Source organism: Pelophylax lessonae, assembly GCF_965119305.1.
Source record: "Pelophylax lessonae genome assembly, chromosome: 9".
NCBI classification, from domain to species: Eukaryota; Metazoa; Chordata; class Amphibia; order Anura; family Ranidae; genus Pelophylax; species Pelophylax lessonae.
Window position 1 is genome coordinate 3,648,435 of NC_138776.1, and position 24,544 is coordinate 3,672,978.

The window sequence follows — 24,544 nt, forward strand, 5'->3', positions numbered from 1 at the left end:
CCCCACAGCCTCCATCAGCTCTCTCCCACAGCAGCTCTCTCTCCACAGCCTCCAGCGGCTCTCCCCCCACAGCCTCCAGCGGTTCTCTCCTCAAAGCCTCTAGCAGCTCTCTCTCCCCCCATCAGCGGCTCTCTCTCTCCCCCCATCAGCGGCTCTCTCTCTCCCACAGCCTCCAGTGGCTCTCTCTCTCCCACAGTCTCCATCGGCTCTCTCTCTCCCACAGCCTCCAGTGGCTCTCTCCCCACAGCCTCCATCAGCTCTCTCCCACAGCAGCTCTCTCTCCACAGCCTCCAGCGGCTCTCCCCCCACAGCCTCCAGCGGTTCTCTCCTCAAAGCCTCTAGCAGCTCTCTCTCCCCCCATCAGCGGCTCTCTCTCTCCCCCCATCAGCGGCTCTCTCTCTCCCCCCATCAGCGGCTCTCTCTCTCCCACAGCCTCCAGTGGCTCTCTCTCTCCCACAGCCTCCATCGGCTCTCTCTCTCCCACAGCCTCCAGTGGCTCTCTCCCCACAGCCTCCATCAGCTCTCTCCCACAGCAGCTCTCTCTCCACAGCCTCCAGCGGCTCTCTCCCCACAGCCTCCAGCGGTTCTCTCCCCACAGTCTCCATCAGATCTCTGCCCACAGCCTTCAGCGACTTTCTCCTCACAGCCTCCAGCGGCTCTCTCCCCTCTTTTCGCATTGGTTGGAACGCCCCCTCCAGATTTTAATGCCGCTTACCAGAGACAAGTACACTCCACCAGCGATGAGTAGAAAATGAGAAGATGTTTATTATGAATGTAAGAGGCGTCTCCAGAACACACAGTCCTGCGTGTGACGAGGAGATCCCGAGCCGTGGCGGGGTGAGGACGTCTGCCGGCGGGGGTGGGGGGATGTTTTAGGAGGAGGGCATGGGGAGTCCGCCATGTGGGGGGAGAGGTAAGGGGGGTAGGAAGAAGGATTTCAGTTTGTTGGACATGGCTGCGATCTCGGGGTCCTGCGCCTCAAACGATTTTACCAGACGAGCGAATCGGAGGACACCTAGGAGAGGAGAGACAGAAAAAACCTTCAGTACAGCCAGACCGCCATGACGGTTAACCCTCTCACTGCCAGAGACGGTTTTTACATCTTTTTTTTTATACAGATTACTACAAAAAACTAAAACCCCAAATCATATATTTTCTGAAAGCAGAGACCCTGGAGAATAAAATAGCGGCAGTTCCAATTTTTTTGTTACGCAATATTAGCGCAACGGTTTATAAAAACGCCAAACTTCAGGAGAAATAAACTAAAATGTATTTTATGGCACACAAATGTAAAAATGTATCAAATTTTTTGGTAAAATATTAAAGACGAGGATGCACCAAGTAAATAGACACCCGACAGGTCACACCCAAAAAAGGCGCACACCTGCGAAACAGCGACAGACTTCGCTACCCCATATTCTCCATAGGTGACGCTTTAAACCCTTCCTTACCGTTGGATGTCATATGACGTCCTGGGCTTTAAGTGTATATACAGTCAGGTCCATAAATATTGGGACATGGACACAATTCTAATCTTTGTGTATGTTATTCCCTCATTATCCCATTTACAAGGAGCAGATAAAAGGTCCAGCGTTCATTTCAAGTGTGCTATTTGCATTTGGAATCTGTTGCTGTCAACTCTCAATATGAGATAAAAAGAGCGGTCACTATCAGTGAAGCAAGCCATCATTAGGCTGAAAAAACAAAACAAACCCATCAGAGAGATAGCAAAAACATTAGGTGTGGCCAAATTAACTGTTTGGAACATCCTTAAAAAGAAAGAACGCATCGGTGAGCTCAGCAACACCAAAAGACCCGGAAGACTACGGAAAACAATTGTGGGGGATGACCAAAGAATTCTTTTCCTGGTGAAGAAAACACCCTTCACAACAGTTGGCCAGATCAAGATCACTCTCCAGGAGGTAGGTGTATGTGTGTCAGATCAAGATCACTCTCCAGGAGGTAGGTGTATGTGTGTCAGATCAAGAACACTCTCCAGGAGGTAGGTGTATGTGTGTCAGATCAGGAACACTCTCCAGGAGGTAGGTGTATGTGTGTCAGATCAGGAACACTCTCCAGGAGGTAGGTGTATGTGTGTCAGATCAAGAACACTCTCCAGGAGGTAGGTGTATGTGTGTCACCTTCACAACAGTTGGCCAGATCAAGATCACTCTCCAGGAGGTCGGTGTATGTGTGTCTGATCAAGAACACTCTCCAGGAGGTAGGTGTATGTGTGTCAGATCAGGAACACTCTCCAGGAGGTAGGTGTATGTGTGTCAGATCAAGAACACTCTCCAGGAGGTAGGTGTATGTGTGTCTGATCAAGAACACTCCCCAGGAGGTAGGTGTATGTGTGTCAGATCAAGAACACTCTCCAGGAGGTAGGTGTATGTGTGTCAGATCAAGAACACTCTCCAGGAGGTAGGTGTATGTGTGTCACCTTCACAACAGTTGGCCAGATCAAGATCACTCTCCAGGAGGTAGGTGTATGTGTGTCAGATCAAGATCACTCTCCAGGAGGTAGGTGTATGTGTGTCAGATCAGGAACACTCTCCAGGAGGTAGGTGTATGTGTGTCAGATCAAGAACACTCTCCAGGAGGTAGGTGTATGTGTGTCAGATCAAGATCACTCTCCAGGAGGTAGGTGTATGTGTGTCAGGTCAGGAACACTCTCCAGGAGGTAGGTGTATGTGTGTCAGATCAGGAATACTCTCCAGGAGGTAGGTGTATGTGTGTCAGATCAAGAACACTCTCCAGGAGGTAGGTGTATGTGTGTCAGGTCAGGAACACTCTCCAGGAGGTAGGTGTATGTGTGTCAGATCAGGAACACTCTCCAGGAGGTAGGTGTATGTGTGTCAGATCAGGAACACTCTCCAGGAGGTAGGTGTATGTGTGTCAGATCAGGAACACTCTCCAGGAGGTAGGTGTATGTGTGTCAGGTCAGGAACACTCTCCAGGAGGTAGGTGTATGTGTGTCAAAGTCAACAATCAAGAGAAGACTTCACCAGAGTGAATACAGAGTGTTCACCACAAGATGTAAACCATTGGTGAGCCTCAAATACAGGAAGGCCAGATTAGAGTTTGCCAAACAACATCTTAAAAAGCCTTCACAGTTCTGGAACATCATCCTATGGACAGATGAGACCAAGATCAACTTGTAGCAGAGTGATGGGAAGAGAAGAGTATGGAGAAGGAAAGGAACTGCTCATGATACAAAGCATACCACCTCATCAGTGAAGCATGGTGGTGGTAGTGTCATGGCGTGGGCATGTATGGCTGCCAATGGAACTGGTTCTCTTGTATTTATTGATGATGTGACTGCTGACAAAAGCAGCAGGATGAATTCTGAAGTGTTTCGGGGAATATTATCGGCTCATATTCAGCCAAATGCTTCAGAACTCATTGGACGGCGCTTCACAGTGCAGATGGACAATGACCCGAAGCATACTGCGAAAGCAACCAAAGAGTTTTTTAAGGGAAAGAAGTGGAATGTTATGCAATGGCCAAGTCAATCACCTGACCTGAATCTGATTGAGCATGCATTTCACTTGCTGAAGACAAAACTGAAGGGAAAATGCCCCAAGAACAAGCAGAAACTGAAGACAGTTGCAGTAGAGGCCTGGCAGAGCATCACCAGGGATGAAACCCAGCGTCTGGTGATGTCTATGCATTCCACACTTCAGGCTGTAATTGACTGCAAAGGATTTGCAACCAAGTATTAAAAAGTGAAAGTTTGATTTATGATTGTTAATCTGTCCCATTACTTTTGGTCCCTTAAAAAGTGGGAGGCACATATACAAACTGTTGTAATTCCTACACCGTTCACCTGATTTGGATGTAAATACCCTCAAATTAAAGCTGGAAGTCTGCAGTTAAAGCACATCTTGTTTGTTTCATTTCAAATCCATTGTGGTGGTGTATAGAGCCAAAAAGATTAGAATTGTGTCCATGTCCCAATATTTATGGACATGACGGTATCTGGATGATGGGTGCAGCTGCCGGCATCATTCAGATTTTTTTTAGCTGGCGATTTCCTTCACAGTAGGAACAATCGTAGCGGCCATTCATCCGCTTGATCATTCTTACAGGCGGCGGGAGGGGACGCCCCAATCGGCGAGCCAAAGAAATCCGCTGGCGGTGGAAGTACACCATAGAGACTACTTTGGACCAGATGGTCCCCGGCAGTCTCTATAACCCTCAGAGTCCCGAGCGCGACGTTATGACGTCACGCCCAGCCTGGCAGTTGCCGATACTGCAGTGATCTCGGCTGGATAGCCGAGATTGTTTTTTTATTTTTATATTTCAGGCTTTCCAGCCTGTAGGAGAGATGTGAGGTCTTATTGACCCCCGATCTCCCCATAAAGAGGACCTGTCATTCACAGTCAGCAAACGGGTTAAACACAGGACAAAATGTCTTCTATGTGGTGATTTTTTAGTGGCAGGTTCTTTTTGACCCCTTCAATACCGAACACTTTCACCCCCTTCCTGCCCAGGCCAATTTTCAGCTTTCAGTGCTGTCACACTTTGAATGACAATTGCGCGGTAATGCAACGCTGTACCCAAATGAAAGTTTTATCATTCCATATAGGAATTGGTTAATGACACATCAGGGGTCTAAAAGACTCCTAATGTCCCACCTGTCCTCCAATGAAACGAATGGAGTGCAGATCATGGACTAGGAACGCAACCCATAGCAGGGGCCATCCTGCCTCCTAGCAACACAGAGCAGGGGCTGTCCTGCATCCAAGCAACCTAGAATAGGGGACACCTGCATCTTAGCAAAATAGAATAGGGGACACCTGCATCCTAGAATAGGGGACACCTGCATTCTGGCAACCTAAAATAGGGGCCACTTGCATCCTAGCAACTCAGGGCAAGGACACCTGCCTCCTAAAAAGCTAAAGCAGGGGCCCACCTGCATTCTAGCAACCTAGAATAGCGACCACCTGCATCTTAGCAACCTAGAATAGGGGCCACCTGCATCTTAGCAACCTAGAATAGGGGCCACCTGCATCTTAGCAACCTAGAATAGGGGCCACCTGCATTCTAGCAACCTAGAATAGGGGCCATCTGCATTCTAGCAACCTAGAATAGAGACCACCTGCATCCTAGCAACCTAAAATAGGGGCCAACTGCATCCTAGCAACCTAAAATAGGGGCCACCTGCATCCTAGCAACCTAAAATAGGGGGCACTTGCATCCTAGCAACCTAAAATAGGGGCCACCTGTATCCTAGCAACCTAAAATAGGGGCCACCTGTATCCTAGCAACCTAAAATAGGGGCCACCTGCATCCTAGCAACCTAGAACACTACCTGCATGTTAGTAACCCAGAGCAGGAGCTGCCTGCATCCTAGCAACCCAGAAGCAACCTAAAATAGGGGCCACCTGCACAGTTGCATCCTAGTGGAAACCCAGAACAAGAGCTACCTGCACCCTAGGGCAGGAGCACCTGCATTCTAGCAACTTACAGCCGGGGCCGCCTGCGTCATAGCAATCTAGAGCAGTGGTCGCTTGCATCCTAGCAACCCAGAGCTCCTCCTCCAGATTGATACCCACCCATCAAGGCATCGATATTTGCATGACTCCTCCCAAGAACCAGCCCACAGCTTGCATGAAAAATGAGGGCTCTTGAGAGGAGTACTGAGGCAGGAAGCCATTTACAGCACCCTGTCAGCCCCTCCCACTAACCATGATCTAGCTGCCCCTCCCACTAGCCATGATCTATCTGCACTGCATAGAGAAGCAAAGAGACCGTGCAATGATGTCACTGAGACATAAAGAGAAAAGTGACAAGGAAATGTAATTCATGACCTCACCATGTGACACCATAGAAGGTTTAGGCTTGTAGTCCCTCCCCCAAACCCTCTCCCCTTCCATAGCCCCTCCATCACTCACCCTCTCCATCCGGGCTGAAGCCATAGTTCTGGAGGACTTCTTGCTGGATCTGGACGGCGGCCGGGAGCAGGAGCTGCAGCACTTTCCCTAAGTCATTCCCAGAGTTCTCTCTGGCCTCCTCCAGTCGTGCGCTGCCCGTCGGGGACTGCAGAGCATCGAGCACCTCCCCCAACGCCTCTGAAAGAGAAGAAGTGTCAGCCGGCTGCTGTATACGGACAGTCTGTGATAAATGGAAGAGAACAAGCAATGCTATGGAGAATCTCCGGGGGGCCCGGGGTAACTGACATTCTCTACATCCTGATGTGTGACCACCAGGAAAGCCTGCCCAGGGGTCATCTGAGTCCGTGGTCACGTGACCCCAATGATGTGTAAACCTAACTAGGCAGGTTTATTCAATGCCAGCACATTCTCATCCTCTGATCAGTATAACTGCACACCTGGAGTCCTTGGTTGCTAGGATGCAGGCGTCTCCTGCTCTAATTGGCTAGGATGCAGCCATTCTGCACTGCGCTACTTTACCCAATTCTGTATCGGGCCCATTTCTGACACTTGTTCTTTACAAGTTAAAAATCTGTATCTTTAGCTAGAAAAACTAAAGAGTAAAGTGAACCAGGTTTTTTTTTTGTATATTGTGAAAGATGAAGTCACACCGAGTAAATAGATACCCAACATGTTACCGTTTAAAAATGCGCCCCCCCGTGGGATGACGACAAACTACGGTACATAAAAATCTCCATAGGCGATGCTTTAAAATGTTTAAGACTCTATGATATACTCTACGATAGACTCTCTATGATAGACTCTATAATTCTATGATAGACTCTCTATGATATACTCTACGATAGACTCCACGATACTCTATGATATACTCTCTATGATAGACTCCATGACAGACTCCACAATAGACTCTATGATAGACTCTCTATGATAGCCTCTAAGATGGACTCTTCGATGGACTCTACACGATGGACTCTACGATAGACTCTATGATGGACTCTATACGATGGACTCTCTAAGATAGACTCTATGATAGACTCCATGACAGACTCCACAATAGACTCTACGATATACTCTCTAGGATAGACTCTATGATATACTCTCTATGATAGATTCCATGATAGACTCTACATGATAGACTCTATGATATACTTTCTATGATAGACTCTACGATAGACTCTCTAAGATAGACTCCATGACAGACTCCACGATAGACTCTATGATAGACTCTCTACGATACACTCTACGATAGACTCTATGATATACTATCTATGATAGACTCCACGATAGACTCTACGATACACTCTCTATGATAGACTCCACGATATACTCTACGATAGACTCTATGATATACTCTCTACAATAGACTCTACGATAGACTCTACGATACACTCTATGATATACTCTCTATGATAGACTCCACAATACACTCCACGATACACTCTATGATATACTCTCTATGATAGACTCAACGATACACTCCACGATAGACTCTATGATATACTATCTATGATAGACTCCACAATACACTCCACGATATACTATCTATGATAGACTCCACGATAGACTCTCTATGATGGACTCAACGATGGACTCTCTATGATGGACTCAACGATGGACTCTCTATGATGGACTCTCTATGATAGACTCTACGATGGACTCCACGATAGACTCTCAGATAGACCCTACGATAGACTCTATGATATACTCTCTACAATATACTCTCTACGATAGACTCCACAATAGACTCTCTATGATAGACTCCACGATAGACTCTCTACGATAGACTCCACAATAGACTCTCTATGATAGACTCCACGATAGACTCTCTACGATAGACTCCACGATAGACTCTCTACGATAGACTCTACGATATACCCTATGATATACTCTCTACAATAGACTCTACAATAGACTCTACGATAGACTCTCTACGATAGACTCTCTACGATAGACTCCACGATAGACTCCACGATAGACTCCACGATAGACTGCACGATAGACTCCACGATAGACTCTACGATAGACTCTCTATGATAGACTCTATGATAGACTCTACGATAGACTCTATGATTCTATGATAGACTCTCTACGATAGACTCTACGATAGACTCTCTACGATAGACTCTACGATAGACTCTATGATTCTATGATAGACTCTACAATAGTCGCCACGATAGACTCCCAGGGGCGACCAACCCCCGAACAGCTCAGGCAAGTACAACTATTCGGCTCCGATTGGTATTTGTATTGAAAGCAAGGAGGAGAATTCGCATAACACTTTAATGAAGAGAGAAGATGTTTTGCACTTACAGACTAAAGTAAAATCATAGACATGTAAAACATCCACAGTGCGAAGCCGCGACTCCGCTGGTTCGGCTCGAGCGCGTTGACATCACCAGTAGCTCCATCCGACGCGTTTCCCCTAAAGAGGCGTCATCTGGAATTGGAGGCTTGCTCTAGGTTTCTCCAACACCTAGTGTCCTTGCTTGCAATCTAACAAGTCAGAGCAAGGGCTATCCTGCATTCTAGAAGCCCAGAGCAGGGGCCGGCCTGTGTCCTAGCAACCCAAAGCAGGGACCATCCTGCGCCCTAGCAAACCAAGGACTGTCCTGTGTCCTAGCAACCAAAAGCAGGGGCCACCCGCGTCCTAGCAACCCAAAGTAGGAGCCACCTGCATCCTAGCAAACCAGGGGCTGTCCTGTGTGCAAGCAAACCAGAGCAGGGTCCACCCGTGCCCTAGAAAGCCTGAGCATGGGCCTCCAGAATCCCAGCAAACCTGCATCAAAGAAACCCAAAGCAGGGGCTGCCTGCGTCCTAGCAAGTCAGAAGTAATCTAAAATAGGGACCACCTGCATACCTACAACCTATGGGCAACCTAGTGCAAGGACTCTGCATCCTGGAAAATCTAGTGCTGGAGAACCTGCTTTGTAGTAACTTAGAGCAGGGGCCGCCTGCGTCCTAGAAACCTACAGCAGGGGCTGCCTACGCCATAGCAAACCAGGGGCTGTCCTGTGTGCTAGCAAACCAGATCAGGGGCCACCCGTGTCCTAGCAACCAAAAGCAGGGGCCACCAGCATCCAGCAACCCAAAGCAGAGGCCACTTGCATTCTAGCAACCCAGAGCACGGGCTGTCTGCGTCCTAGCAACCCAGAGCAGGGGCTGTCTGCGTCCTAGCAACCCAGAGCAGGGGCTGTCTGCGTCCTAGCAACCCAAAGCAGGGGCTGTCTGCGTCCTAGCAACCCAGAGCAGGGGCTGTCTGCGTCCTAGCAACCCAGAGCAGGGGCTGTCTGCGTCCTAGCAACCCAGAGCAGGGGCTGTCTGCGTCCTAGCAACCCAAAGCAGGGGCTGTCTGCGTCCCAGCAACCCAGAGCAGGGGCTGTCTGCGTCCTAGCAACCCAAAGCAGGGGCTGTCTGCGTCCTAGCAACCCAGAGCAGGGGCTGTCTGCGTCCTAGCAACCCAGAGCAGGGGCTGCCTGCATCCTAGCAAGTCAGAAGAAAATAGGGACCACCTGCATAACTACAACCTATGGGCAACCTAGTGCAAGGACTCTGCATCCTGGAAAATCTAGCGTGGGGGCACCTGCTTTGTAGTAACTTAGAGCAGGGACCGCCTGCATCCTAGAAGTAACCTATAGCAGGGCTAAACTGCGTCCTAGCAACATAGATGGGAAGGGGGGGGGTAATACATATATATATATATATATATAGATGGGGGTAGTACATGTATACATAGATGGGGGGGGGGGGGGTAATACATATATACATGGATTGGAAGGGGGTATATATCATAGAGAGGGAGCACTGTACATGTATACATTGGGGGGGGGGGGGGGACACCAGCACCGGAAATAGTCCTATAGATGTACACATAGGGGGTCACTGACCTTTCACCTGCTCCAGGCTGAGGGTGACGGTCTGGGCGGGGGGGGCGGGTCTCTGCAGGCTGGACATGGCGGCCCCCCTCCTGCTCTCTATGGATTCCCCCGAGTACAGACAGCGGCTCCCCTCACATCACCGACCGCTGAATGATCACACAGCGCCTCCTCTCTATGGCTTCCGGAGCCGGGAGAGGCACAGCGGAGAGCGACCTCTAGTGGCCGGAGAGCACAACTACAGGATAAAGGGTAAAGACTTCCGGTGAAAAGCGGAAGCAGCGTGTCCGTACAACAAAATCTCTCTTCTCTGTAAACGGTACCTCTACCATCGTCCGTACAGTTATATGTCCCCCTCCTCGTCACATCTCTAGATCATTCTCTATTATTAACACACAGTAGGCGGCTCCTGACAGGCAGGAACCTTCTAGACAAATAGCAAAAGAGCTATAATACGAAGAGCTCGACACTTCCGGTCCACCGACCAACCTTCCCTGCACTGCCACGAAGTCATGGCGACACGAATTGTATCACTACTAAAATAAATGTAATGTGTAATTCCGTATTACAGAACCCACAGTCATTACATAGAAATAACAAAATACATTTATAGTTTATAAATAAATGTTTATTTATCGACATAATGTAAAGGATGTCACAGATTCTTCATCTCCACATCATATGCAGATTAGCCTTCTCCCATTGGTTTTAAAAGAGGTGGGCGTGAAGGGTGGGCGTGAAGTATGGTGGGTAGAGCTGGAAGGGGAGGTGACGTCACCTTCTCTTCTGCGTTGCTAGGAAACAGGAGGACTTGGTCTCCCTATATAAGGAGGGGCCTGGAGTGTTATAAACAAAGCGAGGAGTCCTGAGTTTCCCTCAGTGATGGAATATAATATGAAATATCCCAGCAATGTGCGACCAAATACATGAGGGGCCCAATGTTTAATAACCACCTCAGCCCCCGGAATATTTACCCCCCCTTCATGACCAAGCCATTTTTTGCCTTACGGCACTGCGTTACGATACGCACTTGCCGACCACCAGCAGTACATATAATGCGACAGGCCGGTCCTGTCCTGCAAAGCCACGTAACTGTACGTCGTTTTGCGGGACCGCTAGTGGTGGCGCGTGCCGACTGGCTTCAGGGGGAGCCAATCAGAGGGTCCGACAGACGCGATGTCCCCCGGGCACCCGCGATCGCTCCCCATGGAGACAGAACGGCGGTGTGCCATTGTAAACACAGCAGATCGCTGTTCGGTCAGTAATGAACGCTGGGATCCTCTAATTGAGGAACACGGATCTCTGTGTTCATGCAGCAAGCCCATCCCCCCACACAGTTAGAAAGCACCCCCTAGAACTTTGTTCTTAGACGATCACTCAGTCGGTTGTAGAGCAGTCATTGAAGAAGTTTGGAGGAGAAGGGGAGTAAGGAAGTGGGGTGTAGGTTGTGAAGGTTGGTGGGGTTCAGTGAGGGCTTTTTAGGGATGGGGGTGACTAGCGCGTGTTTTAGGGAGTTTGCCAGGGCTGTAACGGTCTGGTCTGACTCTGCGTGTAGTGAGGGGAGCGATTCTGTGTCTAGGGAGGGTGACAGCGAGCTGTTATCGATGGAAGTGGCTAGGTTGGGGGGTGACAGTGGTGAGATTTTGTCATAGAGATGGACAGTAGCAGAGTAGAGAAGAGAAGGGTTGAGGTGGCGAAGGTGTCAAGGTCTTACCTTGCCCTCCTGTTGGCAGCCATCTTGGACATGTGCAGACTGCTGCCTCTTATAAACTCTGATTGCATCATCACTTGCCTGCTGCCTGGGTGTCGCACAGTGATGATGCTGCACACCTGACTATATCTATCACCTGATGGGTTGCAGTCCTTGCCCTTGTGTTTGTGCTCCAAGGGGCATCACTGCTAGCAGTCTTCTGTTCTCCGTGTTCCTCCTTGTTTGACCAGGCTTGGCGGACGACTCTCTTGGTTCTCTATCCTGCATCGGCAGACAAACATGGCATCAGCAGACTACCCGCTTCTGGCTTCTGGCTTCGACCCCGGCTTGGGTGACTACCCACATATGGACTTGACCCCGGCTTAAATAACCACCCGCTTCTGGACTTGACCCCGGATTGGATGACTACCTGCTTATGGACTCAAACCCGGCTTGAATGACCACCCGCTTCTGGACTCGACCCCGGCTTGAATGACCACCCACTTCTGGACTTGACCCCCACTTGGATGACTACCTGCTTATGGACTGGAACCCAGCTTGGATGACTACCCGTTTCTAGACTCGATTCCAGCTTGCATGACTACCTGCTTATGGACTCGACCCCGGCTTGAATGACCACCCGCTTCTGGACTTGACCTCCGCTTGGATGACTACCTGCTTATGGACTCGACCCCAGCTTGGATGACTACCCGCTTCTGGACTCGACCCTGGCTTGGATGACTACCCGCTTCTGGACTAGACCCCAGCTTGGATGACTACCTGCTTATGGACTCAACCCCGGCTTGGATGACTACCCACATATGGACTCAACCCCAGCTTGGATGACTACCCGCTTCTGGACTCGACCCTGGCTTGGATGACTACCCGCTTCTGGACTAGACCCCAGCTTGGATGACTACCTGCTTATGGACTCAACCCCGGCTTGGATGACTACCCACTTATGGACTTGACCCTGGCTTGAATGACCACCCGCTTCCGGACTCGACCCCCTGCTTGGATGACTACCTGCTTATGGACTCAACCCCAGCTTGGATGACTACCCGCTTCTGGACTCGACCCTGGCTTTGTTGGCCACCGCTTCTGGACTAGACCCCAGCTTGGATGACCACCCGCTTCTGGACTTGACCCTGGCTGTTCCTGATCTTGCTCCTTTCTCTTGCTGTATGTTTATTGTTGTTTACTCCAATAAACTGCTTTATTTTACCTGCATCTCCGTGTAGTCTGGTTTCCTGGCACCATGACAGAAGGTTTCTACGGGTTAGGGGGAAAGGAGGTGGAAGACAGGGAGAGAGCGAAACTAAATGGGTGGTGATGAGAGAGTGGGAGAGGATTGTTGGAGAGGTTGCTAGATAGGAGAAGATAAGGTCATGGGTTTTGCCATTGGAATGTGTAGGAGCCGCTATCCATTGCTTCAAGTCAAGAGATGAGGCTAGACCAAGAAGTTTAGAAGCAGTATTAGTATTAGCATTAACCGAGAATGATTGTTGGGATTTCAGAAGAGAGAAAGTATGGTAGCCAGGCAGAGATGTCATCAAGGAAGGTTGATACTGGTCCAGGGGGCCGATAGATGAGAGCAATTCTTAGAGAAACAGGAGAAAATAGACAAATCCATCGTGCCTCCAAAGAGGAAAGTGTCAGGCAGGGAGGTGGGTGAAGTACCTCATAGGTGTTGCATGGGTCTAAAAGGATTCCCACTCCGCCTCCGTTCCGTTCCCTTGGTCTGGGGGAGTGATTTGTAGTCCACCATGGGAGAGGGAAGCAGGAGAAGTATGGGAATCATGAAGCCAGGTTTCGGTAATGGTAGGTTGAAGGAATTTGTGATAAAGAGGTCGTGGAGGGAGGTGAGTTTGTTACAGACAGAGCGGGCGTTCCAGAAGGCACAGGAGAAGGTGAGCCTGGTTTTGGGAAAAAGAGGTAAGGAGATTAAGTTCTGTGGGTTGCCGCTGCTGCCAGAGGGTGTAGGGTGATGGGAGCGCCGGGCAATGAAAATAGAGGTCCAGGGTTTGGAGATATGTCACCAGAGGTTAGGAGAAGCAGGAGGGCGAGGGAGGTAATGGAGGAGTGTGACTTATATGAAGGGACATGCCCTAGAGTCCTGGAAGTTTTCTCAGTATATTGATGTAAAATTAGCAAGAGTTGGTAGGAGCAGTAATAGGGGGAGGGGGAGGACAGAATCTCACAAAAGTAAGTACACCCTCACATTTTTGTAAATATTTTATTATATCTTTTTATGTGACAACACTGAAGAAATGACACTTTGCTAGTGGAAGTTAGAGACCTTGGGCTCCTCCACCTTCCGTTTGAGGATGCCCCACTCCCACAGATGCTCAATCAGTGGCGGCTGGTGCTCAAAATTTTTTGGGGGGCGCAAGCAGAAAAATAGGCATTGCTTTGATGCAAAAAAACGCTGTAAAAATTGCGTGACTTTGAGGTCACAAAAGTGTGAAAGGGGCCTTCAGTAATTAAGGTACATAGTGTGCCCCTTTCAATGCAGAGAGACCACAGTGTGCCCCCTTTTAATGCAGAGAGACCAGTGTGCCCCCTTTCAATGCAGAGAGACCAGTGTGCCCCTTTCAATGCAGAGAGACCACAGCGTGCCCCCTTTCCATGCAGAGAGACCAGTGTGCCCCCTTTCAATGCACAGTGACCAGCGTGCCCCCTTTTAATACCCCAACGCACCGGCCGCCACTGTGCTCAATAGGGTTTAGGTCTGGAGACATGCTTGGCCAGTCCATCGCCTTTACCCTCAGCTTCTTTAGAAAGCCAATGGTCATCTTGGAGGTGTGTTTGGGGTCGTTATGTTGGAATTCTGCCCTGCCCCCCAGTCTCTGAAGGGAGGGGATCATGCTCTGCTTCAGTATGTCACAGTACATGTTGGCATTCATGGTTCCCTCAATGAACTGTAGCCCTCCAGTGCCGGCAGCACTCATGCAGCCCCAGACCATGACACTCCCACCACCATGCCTGACTGTAGGGAAGACACACTTGTCTTTGTACTCCTCACCTGGTTGCCCCCACACACGCCTGACACCATCTGACACCAAATAAGTTTATCTTGGTCTCATCAGAGCACAGGAGATGGTTCCAGTAATCCATGTCCTTAGTCTGCTTGTCTTCAGCAAACTGTTTTCGGGCTTCCTTGTCCATCATCTTTAGAAGAGGCTTCCTTCTGGGATGACAGCCATGCAGACCAATTTGATGCAGTGTGCGGCGTATGGTCTGAGCACTGAAAGGCTGACCCCACCCCCCCCCCACCCCTTTAACCTCTGCAGCAATGCTGGCAGCACTCATACGTCTATTTCCCAAAGACAACCTCTGGATATGACGCTGAGCACGGCACTCAACTTCTTTGGTGGACCATGGCGAGGCCTGTTCTGAGTGAAACCTGTCCTGTTAAACTGCTGTATGGTGTTGGCCACCGTGCTGCAGCTCAGTTTCAGGGTCTTGGCAATCTTCTTATAGCCTAGGCCATCTTTATGTAGAGCAACAATTCTTTTTTTCAGACCCTCAGAGAGTTCTTTGCCATGAGGTGCCATGTTGAACTTCCAGTGACCAGTATGAGAGAGTGAGAGCGATAACACCAAATGTAACACAGCTGCTCCCCATTCACACCTGAGACCTTGTAACACTAACGAGTCACATGACACCGGGGAGGGAAAATGGCTAATTTGGTCCAATTTGGACATTGTCACTTAGGGGTGTACTCACTTTTGCTGCCAGCGGTTAAGGCCCCTTTCACACTTGTGCGACTTGTCCTGGGACTGCAAAGCCGCATGACAAGTCGTTCTCCATGATTTCCAATGAGCACCGTTCATATCCGTAGGACTTCCAGTCGCAACGACTTCAAAGTAATCCCTGCACTACTTTCGGACAATTTAAATGCGTTTTGAGGTCCAAAGACATAGGCATTGGTTCAAGTCCAGTCAAAATCGTGGCAAAATTGACGGCAAAATCACTGTAAAATTGCGCGACTATTAGGTTGCACAAGTGTGAAAGGGGCCTTAGACATTAATGGCTGTGTGTTGAGTTATTTTGAGGGGACAGTAAATTTACACTGTTATACAAGCTGTACACTCACTACTTTACATTGTAGCAAAGTCTCATTTCTTCAGTGTTGTCACATGAAAAGATAGAATAAAATATTTACAAAAATGGGAGGGGTGTACTTACTTTTGTCAGATAATGTATATAAGCTGTGGGGTGGGGAAGAGGGGTGAAGGTGAGAGAGTTTGAGAAGAGAGGACACAACTGCCACCAGGGGTGGTAGAGAGCGCATGTTACAGAGTGGGAATAGAGCTGAATAGAGAGACGGGATCACCTGCAGCTGGTTTGCTGCTTTCCGGTGTAGTTTGCTGTGGGATATATTTATGGAATTTTTATTTTTTTTAATTTTAGTAGTTATGGCAGTGATCAGTAGCGGGACTGCGACATTGCGGCGGACAAATCTGACGGTAAGTGACACTTTTTGGGGACCGGTGACACCAATACAGTGATCAGTGCCTTAAAATGCACTGTCACCGTACTAATGACACTGGCTGGAAAGGGGTTAACATCAGGGGCGATCGAAGGGTCAAATGTGTTCCCTGGGAGTGATTACTCACTGTGGGGGAGGTGCTTTGATTGGGGGAAGACAGAGATCCGTGTTCCTGCTTAGCAGGAACACAGGATCTCTATCTTCCCCTCTCACAGACCGCCGTTCTTCCTCTCCTGAGAACACCGCTGGATCCGCTGATTGGCTCCCGATGTGTCCAATCACAACTGGAGCCGGTCACTGGCGGTACGCGGGCGCCCCCAGACACGTGCAGGTACGTCATTTCGCGCAGGAGGGCCGCCCTGCTGCAGTATATCTGCGTGGGGCGGTCCAGAAGGTGTTATAGGGCCCCGTGCCATTGCTGTGCCATTGCTGTGCCATGGTTGCAAAAAAACTGCTTAAGGTCTGCGCTGTAGTTCTTTTACTGCTACAGGGCGGCACCTCTGCACTGGGTAGCGGGGCGCGAATTCACGCCCCTGGTGGCTCGCTCCTGCTGTGATTACACGCAGCGGAAGCTGAGCGGTGGGCGGCACCGTCAATCCTTCAGTACAGAGGCGGAACGGCGATCTGTCAGTAGGGAAGGCATGGATCCTGTGTTCCTGCAAAGCAGAGACACCAATCCAAGCCTTCCCCTAGTAAAAGCACCTCCCACACAGTACACAAACACTGGCTAGGCACACACAGTTACCTCTTGGATCCCCCCTGATATTAAACACCCCCTAGGCTTACACCTAACCCTTCGATCGCCCCAGGGTCAACCCCATCCCAGCCAGGGTCATTAGTACAGTGACAGTGCATATTTTTTATCATTGATCACTGTATTGGTGTCACTGGTTCCCCACAAAGTGTCACCCCGTGTCCACTGCAATATTGCAGTCCTGCTAAAAGTCGCTGATCACCGCCATTACTAGTAAAAAAATAAATAAAAAATAAATAAATCTTTCCCATAGTTTGTACGTGCTTTTGCGCAACTTATACGCTTATGGGTATAAAAATCCAAAAATAATAAAATATGCTGTGCAATATAAAGTGCTTAGTGAATATATAAATCAATAAATATGTGTATATGATCAAATCATGATTAAATAAACAGATATTATGTAAATAAATAATAAAGTGCCTTATACACATATTTAATCATTTATTTAATTATTTATTTACATAATATATATTTATTTAATCATGATTTGATCATATACACATATTTAATCATTTATTTATTTATTTAATTATTTATTTACATAATATCTGTTTATTTAATCAGGATTTGATCATATACACATATTTAATCATTTATTTATTTAATTATTTATTTACAGAATATCTGTTTATTTAATCATGATTTGATCATATACACATATTTAATCATTTATTTATTTATTTATTTATTTACATAATATCTGTTTATTTAATCAAGATTTGATCATATACACATATTTAATCATTTATTTATTTTATTATTTATTTACATAATATCTGTTTATTTAATCATGATTTGATTATATACACATATTTAATCATTTATTTATTTAATTATTTATTTACATAAAATCTGTTTATTTATTCATGATTTGATCATATACACATATTTAATCATTTATTTATTTATTTATTTATTCATTTATTTAATTATTTACATAATATCTGTTTATTTAATCATGATTTGATCATATACACATATTTAATCATTTATTTATTTATTTAATTATTTATTTACATAATATCTGTTTATTTATTCATGATTTGATCATATACACATATTTAAACATTTATTTATTTATTTATTTACATAATATCTGTTTATTTATTCATGATTTGATCATATACACATATTTAATCATTTATTTATTTATTTAATTATTTATTTACATAATATCTGTTTATTTATTCATGATTTGATCATATACACATATTTAAACATTTATTTATTTATTTATTTACATAATATCTGTTTATTTATTCATGATTTGATCATATACACATATTTAATCATGTATTTATTTATTTAATTATTTATTTACATAATATCTGTTTATTTAATCATGATTTGCTCATATACACATACAAAAATGGCCTGGGGGGGGTAAAACCTTTCGGAGGTGAAGTCTTAAAGAAATAAAATGACAATTTTAGGCTGGGCACACACGGGTGATTTGAGAAAGAGGGATTATTGCCTGAATGCCCCCTCAGTTTGAATGCTGGGGGGGTGGCTACACATAAGGGACAATGGAGCCATTAATTGGTCCACATTTGTGTGAGCGATTGCTGCTACATAGGACTGTATGTGTGATCATTGCTGGGCGATCATGAGGAGTGATTGCTCTACCTAATAATTGCCCATGTGTACTCAAGTCTGTATAGAGTGTTATGTCAGCACCAAGCTGGTAAGGAGGCTTCATATTAGTAGGGCCCCTTTATATCAGAGGTCCAGGAGCAATCATGGCGGGGCACCCTGATATTAGAGGTCCAGGAGCAATCATGGCGGGGCCCCCTGACATCAGAGGTCCAGGAACAGTCATGGCAGGGCACCCTGATATCAGAGGTCCAGGAGCAGTCATGGCGGGTCCCCCAGATATCAGAGGTCCAGGAGCAGTCATGGCGGGGCCCCCTGACATCAGAGGTCCAGGAACAGTCATGGCGGGGCACCCTGATATTAGAGGTCCAGGAGCAATCATGACGGGGCACCCTGATATCAGAGGTCCAGGAGCAGTCATGGCGGGTCCCCCAGATATCAGAGGTCCAGGAGCAGTCATGGCGGGGCCCCCTGACATCAGAGGTCCAGGAACAGTCATGGCAGGGCCCCCTGATATCAGAGGTCCAGGAGCAGTAATGGCGGGTCCCCCTGATATCAGAGGTCCAGGAACAGTCATGGCGGGGCACCCTGATATCCGAGGTCAAGGAACAGTCATGGCGGGTCCCCCTGATATCAGAGGTCCAGGAACAGTCATGGCGGGGCACCCTGATATCAAAGGTACAGGAGCAGTCATGGTGGGGCCCCTTTATATCAGATGTCCAATAGCAGTCATGATGGGGCCCCCTGATATCAGAGGTCCAGGAGCAGTCATGGCGGGGCACCCTGATATCAGAGGTCCAGGAGCATTCATGGCGGGCGTACCCTGATATCAGAGGTCCAGGAACAGAACATGGCAGGGCCCCCTGATATCAGAGGTCCAGGAGCATTCATGGCGGGGCACCCTGATATCAGAGGTCCAGGAGCAGTCATGGCGGGGCACCCTGATATCAGAGGTCCAGGAGCAGTCATGGGGGGCACCCTGATATCAGAGGTCAAGGAACAGTAATGGCGGGTCCCCCTGATATCAGAGGTCCAGGAACAGTCATGGCGGGGCACCCTGATATCCGAGGTCAAGGAACAGTCATGGCGGGGCACCCTGATATCAGAGGTCAAGGAACAGTCATGGCGGGTCCCCCTGATATCAGAGGTCCAGGAACAGTCATGGCGGGGCACCCTGATATCAAAGGTACAGGAGTAGTCATGGCTGGGCACCCTGATATCAGAGGTCCAGGAGCAGTCATGGCGGGTCCCCCAGATATCAGAGGTCCAGGAGCAGTCATGGCGGGTCCCCCTGATATCAGAGGTCCAGGAACAGTCATGGCGGGGCCCCCTGATATCAGAGATCCAGGAACAGTCATGGCGGGGCACCGTGATATTAGAGATCCAGGAGCAGTCATGATGGGGCACCCTGATATCAGAGGTCCAGGAGCATTCATGGCAGGGCACCCTGATATCAGAGGTCCAGGAGTAGTCATGGCTGGGCACCCTGATATCAGAGGTCCAGGAGTAGTCATGGCGGGTCCCCCAGATATCAGAGGTCCAGGAGCAGTCATGGCGGGGCCCCCTGATATCAGAGGTCCAGGAGCAGTCATGGCGGGTCCCCCAGATATCAGAGGTCCAGGAGCAGTCATGGCGGGTCCCCCTGATATCAGAGGTCCAGGAACAGTCATGGCGGGGCCCCCTGATATCAGAGATCCAGGAACAGTCATGGCGGGGCACCGTGATATTAGAGATCCAGGAGCAGTCATGATGGGGCACCCTGATATCAGAGGTCCAAGAGCAGTCATGGCAGGGCACCCTGATATCAGAGGTCCAGGAGCAGTCATGGGGGGCACCCTGATATCAGAGGTCAAGGAGCAGTCATGGGGGGCACCCTGATATCAGAGGTCAAGGAACAGTCATGGCGGGGCACCCTGATATCAGAGGTCCAGGAGTAGTCATGGCTGGGAACCCTGATATCAGAGGTCCAGGAGTAGTCATGGCGGGTCCCCCAGATATCAGAGGTCCAGGAGCAGTCATGGCGGGGCCCCCTGATATCAGAGGTCCAGGAGCAGTCATGGCGGGTCCCCCAGATATCAGAGGTCCAGGAGCAGTCATGGCGGGTCCCCCTGATATCAGAGGTCCAGGAACAGTCATGGCGGGGCCCCCTGATATCAGAGATCCAGGAACAGTCATGGCGGGGCACCGTGATATTAGAGATCCAGGAGCAGTCATGGCGGAGCCCCCTGATATCAGAGGTCAAGGAGCAGTCATGGGGGGCACCCTGATATCAGAGGTCAAGGAACAGTCATGGCGGGGCACCCTGATATCAGAGGTCCAGGAGTAGTCATGGCTGGGCACCCTGATATCAGAGGTCCAGGAGTAGTCATGGCGGGTCCCCCAGATATCAGAGGTCCAGGAGCAGTCATGGCGGGGCCCCCTGATATCAGAGGTCCAGGACTAAGGAGCAGTCATGGTGGGGCACCCTTATATTAGAAATTTAGGAGCAATCATGGCAGGGCCCACTGACCTCAGAGGACCTCTTGGTTTCAATCATCACTTATATTTGAAGTTTATATACAGCTGGTAGGGGGGCAGAGCAGCCATATCAGGCCACTATATCAGAGGCCCAAGAGCAGTCATGTCAGGGCTCCCTGACCTCATTGGCCCAGGAGTTCAATCGAGTTGAGCTCTAGGGATGATACTGGTGGTATGTCAGTTGGAATGAATGGGGTCCTGGGGTATGTGCCTTCTGTGATTACGCTGCTTGGGTGTTTGTACCTTTGGGTGTCTGGGCAATGATATTTCCTTCAAATTTGTATTATATATTTTTTCATTAAAGAACAGCATTCTTTTTCATTTTTACACCATTGTTGGTCCTCCTTTACAACTACCCCCCCCCCTTTTTCTTGGGGTTCGTCCGCTGCTTCTTTTTCCATGAGAAGTCATGGAGGGGCCCACTGACTTCAGAGGCCCAGGAGCAATCATGGCAAGGCCGCCTGATTTCAGAGGACCAGAAGCAAACATAGCAGAGCATTCTGACCCTCAGGGATTCAGTAGCAATCATGGCGAGGTTCCCTGATATCAGAGGTCCAGTAGCAGTCATGGTAGGGCCCATCTCAGACCTCTTGGTTTCAATCATCACTTACCTTTGATGTCTATACACACCTGGTAAGGAGGCAGAGCACCCACAAAGGACCTCTAACATCAGAGGCCCAGGAGCAGTCATGTCAGGGTTTCCTTACCTCATTGGTCCAGGAGCAGTCATGGAGGGACCCACTGACCTCAGAGACCCAGGAGCAATCATGACGGGGCACCCTGACATCAGAGGTCCAGGGGCAGACATAGCAGAGCCCCCTGATATCAGAGGTCCAGGAGCAGTCACAACGGGGCCCCCTGATATCAGAGGTCCAGGAGCAGTTATGGCAGGGTGCCCTGATATCAGAGACATAAGAGCAGTCATGGCAGGGCTCCCAGATATCAGAGGTCCAGGGGTAGTCATAGCAGGGCCCCCTGATATCGGAGGTTCAGAAGCAGTCACAATGGGGAATCCTGATATCAGATGACCAGAAGCAGTCACAATGGGGAATCCTGATATCAGATGACCAGAAGCAGTCAAAGCAGAGCACACTGACCTCAGGGACTCAGTGGCAATCATGGCGGGGCCCACTGACTTCAGAGGACCTCTTGGTTTCAATCATCACATATCTTTGATGTCTACACACAGCTGGTAAGAGGGCAGAGCATCCAAAGGGGGCCTCTAACATCAGATGCCCAGGAGCAGTCATGTCAGGACTCCCTGTCCTCATTGGTCCAGGAGCAGTCATGGGAGGGGACCCACTGACCGACCTCAGAGTCCCAGGAGCAATCATGGCAGGGCCCCCTGATATCAGAGGACCAGAAGCAGTCATAGCAGAGCACCCTGACCTCAGGGATTCAGTAGTAATCATGGCCAGGCTCCCTGATACCAGAGGTCCAGTAGCAGTCATGGCAGGGCCCACCGCAGACCTCTTGGCTTCAATCATCACTTACCTTTGTCTATACACAGTTGGTAAGGAGTCAGAGCAGCCATAGGGGGCCCCTAACATCAGTGGCCCAGGAGCAGTCAGGGTAGAGCCTCCTGATCTCAGAGGACCAGAAGCAGTCATGGCAAGGCCCTTAGATCTCAGAGGCTCAGGAGCAGACGTATTGGGTCCTCCCTAATCTCAGAGCCCCAGGAGTAGTTATGGCAGGGCCCACTGACCTCAGTGGTCCAAGAGTAGTCAGGGCAGGGCCCCCTGACCTCAGAGGCCTAGGAGCAGTCATGGCAGGGCCCCCTGATCTCAGAGGCCTAGGAGCAGTCATGGCAGGGCCCCCCTGATCTCAGAGGCCCAGTAGCAGTCATGGCAGGGCCCCCCTGATCTCAGAGGCCCAGTAGCAGGCATGGCGGGGCCCCTGACTTCAGAGGTCAAGTAGCAGACATGGGAGGGCCCCCCTGATCTCAGAGGCCTAGGAGCAGTTATGGCAGGGCCCACTGACCTCAGAGGCCTAGGAGCAGTCATGGCAGGGCCCCCCTGATCTCAGAGGCCTAGGAGCAGTCATGGCAGGGCCCCCTGATCTCAGAGGCCTAGGAGCAGTCATGGCAGGGCCCCCCCTGATCTCAGAGGCCTAGGAGCAGTCATGGCAGGGCCCCCTGATCTCAGAGGCCTAGGAGCAGTCATGGCAGGGCCCCCCTGATCTCAGAGGCCTAGGAGCAGGCATGGCGGGGCCCCTGACTTCAGAGGTCAGGTGACAGTCATGGGAGGGCCCCCTGACCTCATAGGCCCTTGAGCAATTATGGCAGGGCAACCTGACCTCAGAAGACCAATCATCATTTACCCTTGATGTTTATAGTGCTTTGAAAGTCTTACTTACCAAAACCTTGACATAAGAGTATACGTGGTTGGACTGCCACTGTCCCGTATTCTGTACTTAGGGTGTGTCAATCTTTTAAACATAAAAGAAATCATAAGGCCAATATTTTATTTTCCAAGAAAATGTGTCACCCTAGTAAGTAGTAAATTTGCTTTTCTCACTGACTGAAAATTGACCATCGTATCCCCTTAGCACCTTTTCTGTTGCACAACAGCCTTCATAATGATCATCCCCCAGGAGGCTGCTGTTAGGCATGACATACTACTAGTGATCCTGTTGCTCCCAGTAGCTTACTAGCAATGTAATCATTTAAAACAGGGGTGGGGAACCTTTTTTCTGCCGAGGGCCATTTGGGTATTTATAAAATCATTCGGGGGCTGTACAAAATTATCAACTTAAAAATTAGCCTGTTATATTTGGTTTAAACATTTAATTAACTCACCCCTAATGTGATGGCTGCAACTGCTTCTCTTTGGTGAGGTGTGTGATGTTAGCTGGTATTGGTGATGTTGCTACTCTCAACTGGTTTTCCAGGTTTGCGTCGGTCAGTCTGGAGCGCAGTCGACTCTTTGTGATGGTAAGTTTTGAAAAGAACTGCTGGTGGGTACTGCTGGTGGGTATAGCTGGCTGGTACTGCTGGTAGGTCCAGCTGGCTGATACTGCTGGTGGGTCCAGCTGGCTGGTACTCCTGGTGGGTCCAGCTGGCTGGTACTGCTGGTGGGTACAGCTGGCTGGTACTGCTGTGGGTACTGCTGGCTTAGGCTTGTACTGTGCTGTGGGTACTGCTGGCTGGTACTGCTGTGGGTACTGCTGGCTCAGGCTGGTACTGTTGTGGGTACTGCTGACTCAGGCTGGTGCTGTGCTGTAGGTATTGCTGGCTGGTACTGCTGGCTCAGGCTGGTACTACTGACTCAGGCTGGTACTGTGCTGTAGGTACTGCTGTGGGTACTGCTGGCTCAGGCTGGTACTGCTGGCTGGTACTGTGCTGTGGGTACTGCTGGCTGGTACTTCTGGTTCTGGCTGGTACTGCTATGAGTACTGCTGGCTCTGGCTGGTACTGCTGTGTGTGCTACTGGCGCGAAATGCTGGTTAGCAGCAGCGCCACGCTGGAGGAACAGACGATGTTTCCTGTATTGGTCTCAGGCGGAGTGCATTTAATATCACTCCGCCTGTGACTCACTCAGACTGTCAGAACGGAGCCGGAACTATACAGGAAGCATCAGCTCCATTCTGACAGATCAGCTGAGAGACACAGACTCAGCTGCACGGGGGGCCGGACCAAATGACTTCGAGGGCCGCATACGGCCCCCGGGGTATAGGTTCCCCACCCCTGATTTAAAAGGACACCCAAACAGCTTACCTTTTTCT

General features: G+C 49.2%; 1 protein-coding gene across 1 annotated transcript; it reads right to left on the reverse strand.

The window, feature by feature from the left end:
* Positions 1-741: 741 nt before the first annotated feature.
* LOC309564564 (protein C10) lies at positions 742-9,929 on the reverse strand. Its single transcript, XM_082269210.1, has 3 exons — positions 9,782-9,929; positions 5,898-6,074; positions 742-1,015 (listed from the first exon to the last, which is right to left on the reverse strand). The coding sequence occupies exons 1-3, from the start codon at positions 9,846-9,848 to the stop codon at positions 873-875; spliced, it is 387 nt and encodes a 128-aa protein (XP_082125336.1). The 5' UTR covers positions 9,849-9,929; the 3' UTR covers positions 742-872.
* Positions 9,930-24,544: the final 14,615 nt, after the last annotated feature.

Bases quoted from the DNA above. Each gene is read 5' to 3' on its own strand.
- LOC309564564 (XM_082269210.1), bottom strand. From the start codon at position 9,848: ATGTCCAGCCTGCAGAGACCCGCCCCCCCCGCCCAGACCGTCACCCTC. The intron at 6,075-9,781 runs GTCAGTGACCCC...CTTCTCTTTCAG, and splicing joins CAGCCTGGAGCAGGTGAAAG to AGGCGTTGGGGGAGGTGCTC. The intron at 1,016-5,897 runs GTGAGTGATGGA...CTCCTCTCCTAG, and splicing joins CTTCAGCCCGGATGGAGAGG to GTGTCCTCCGATTCGCTCGT.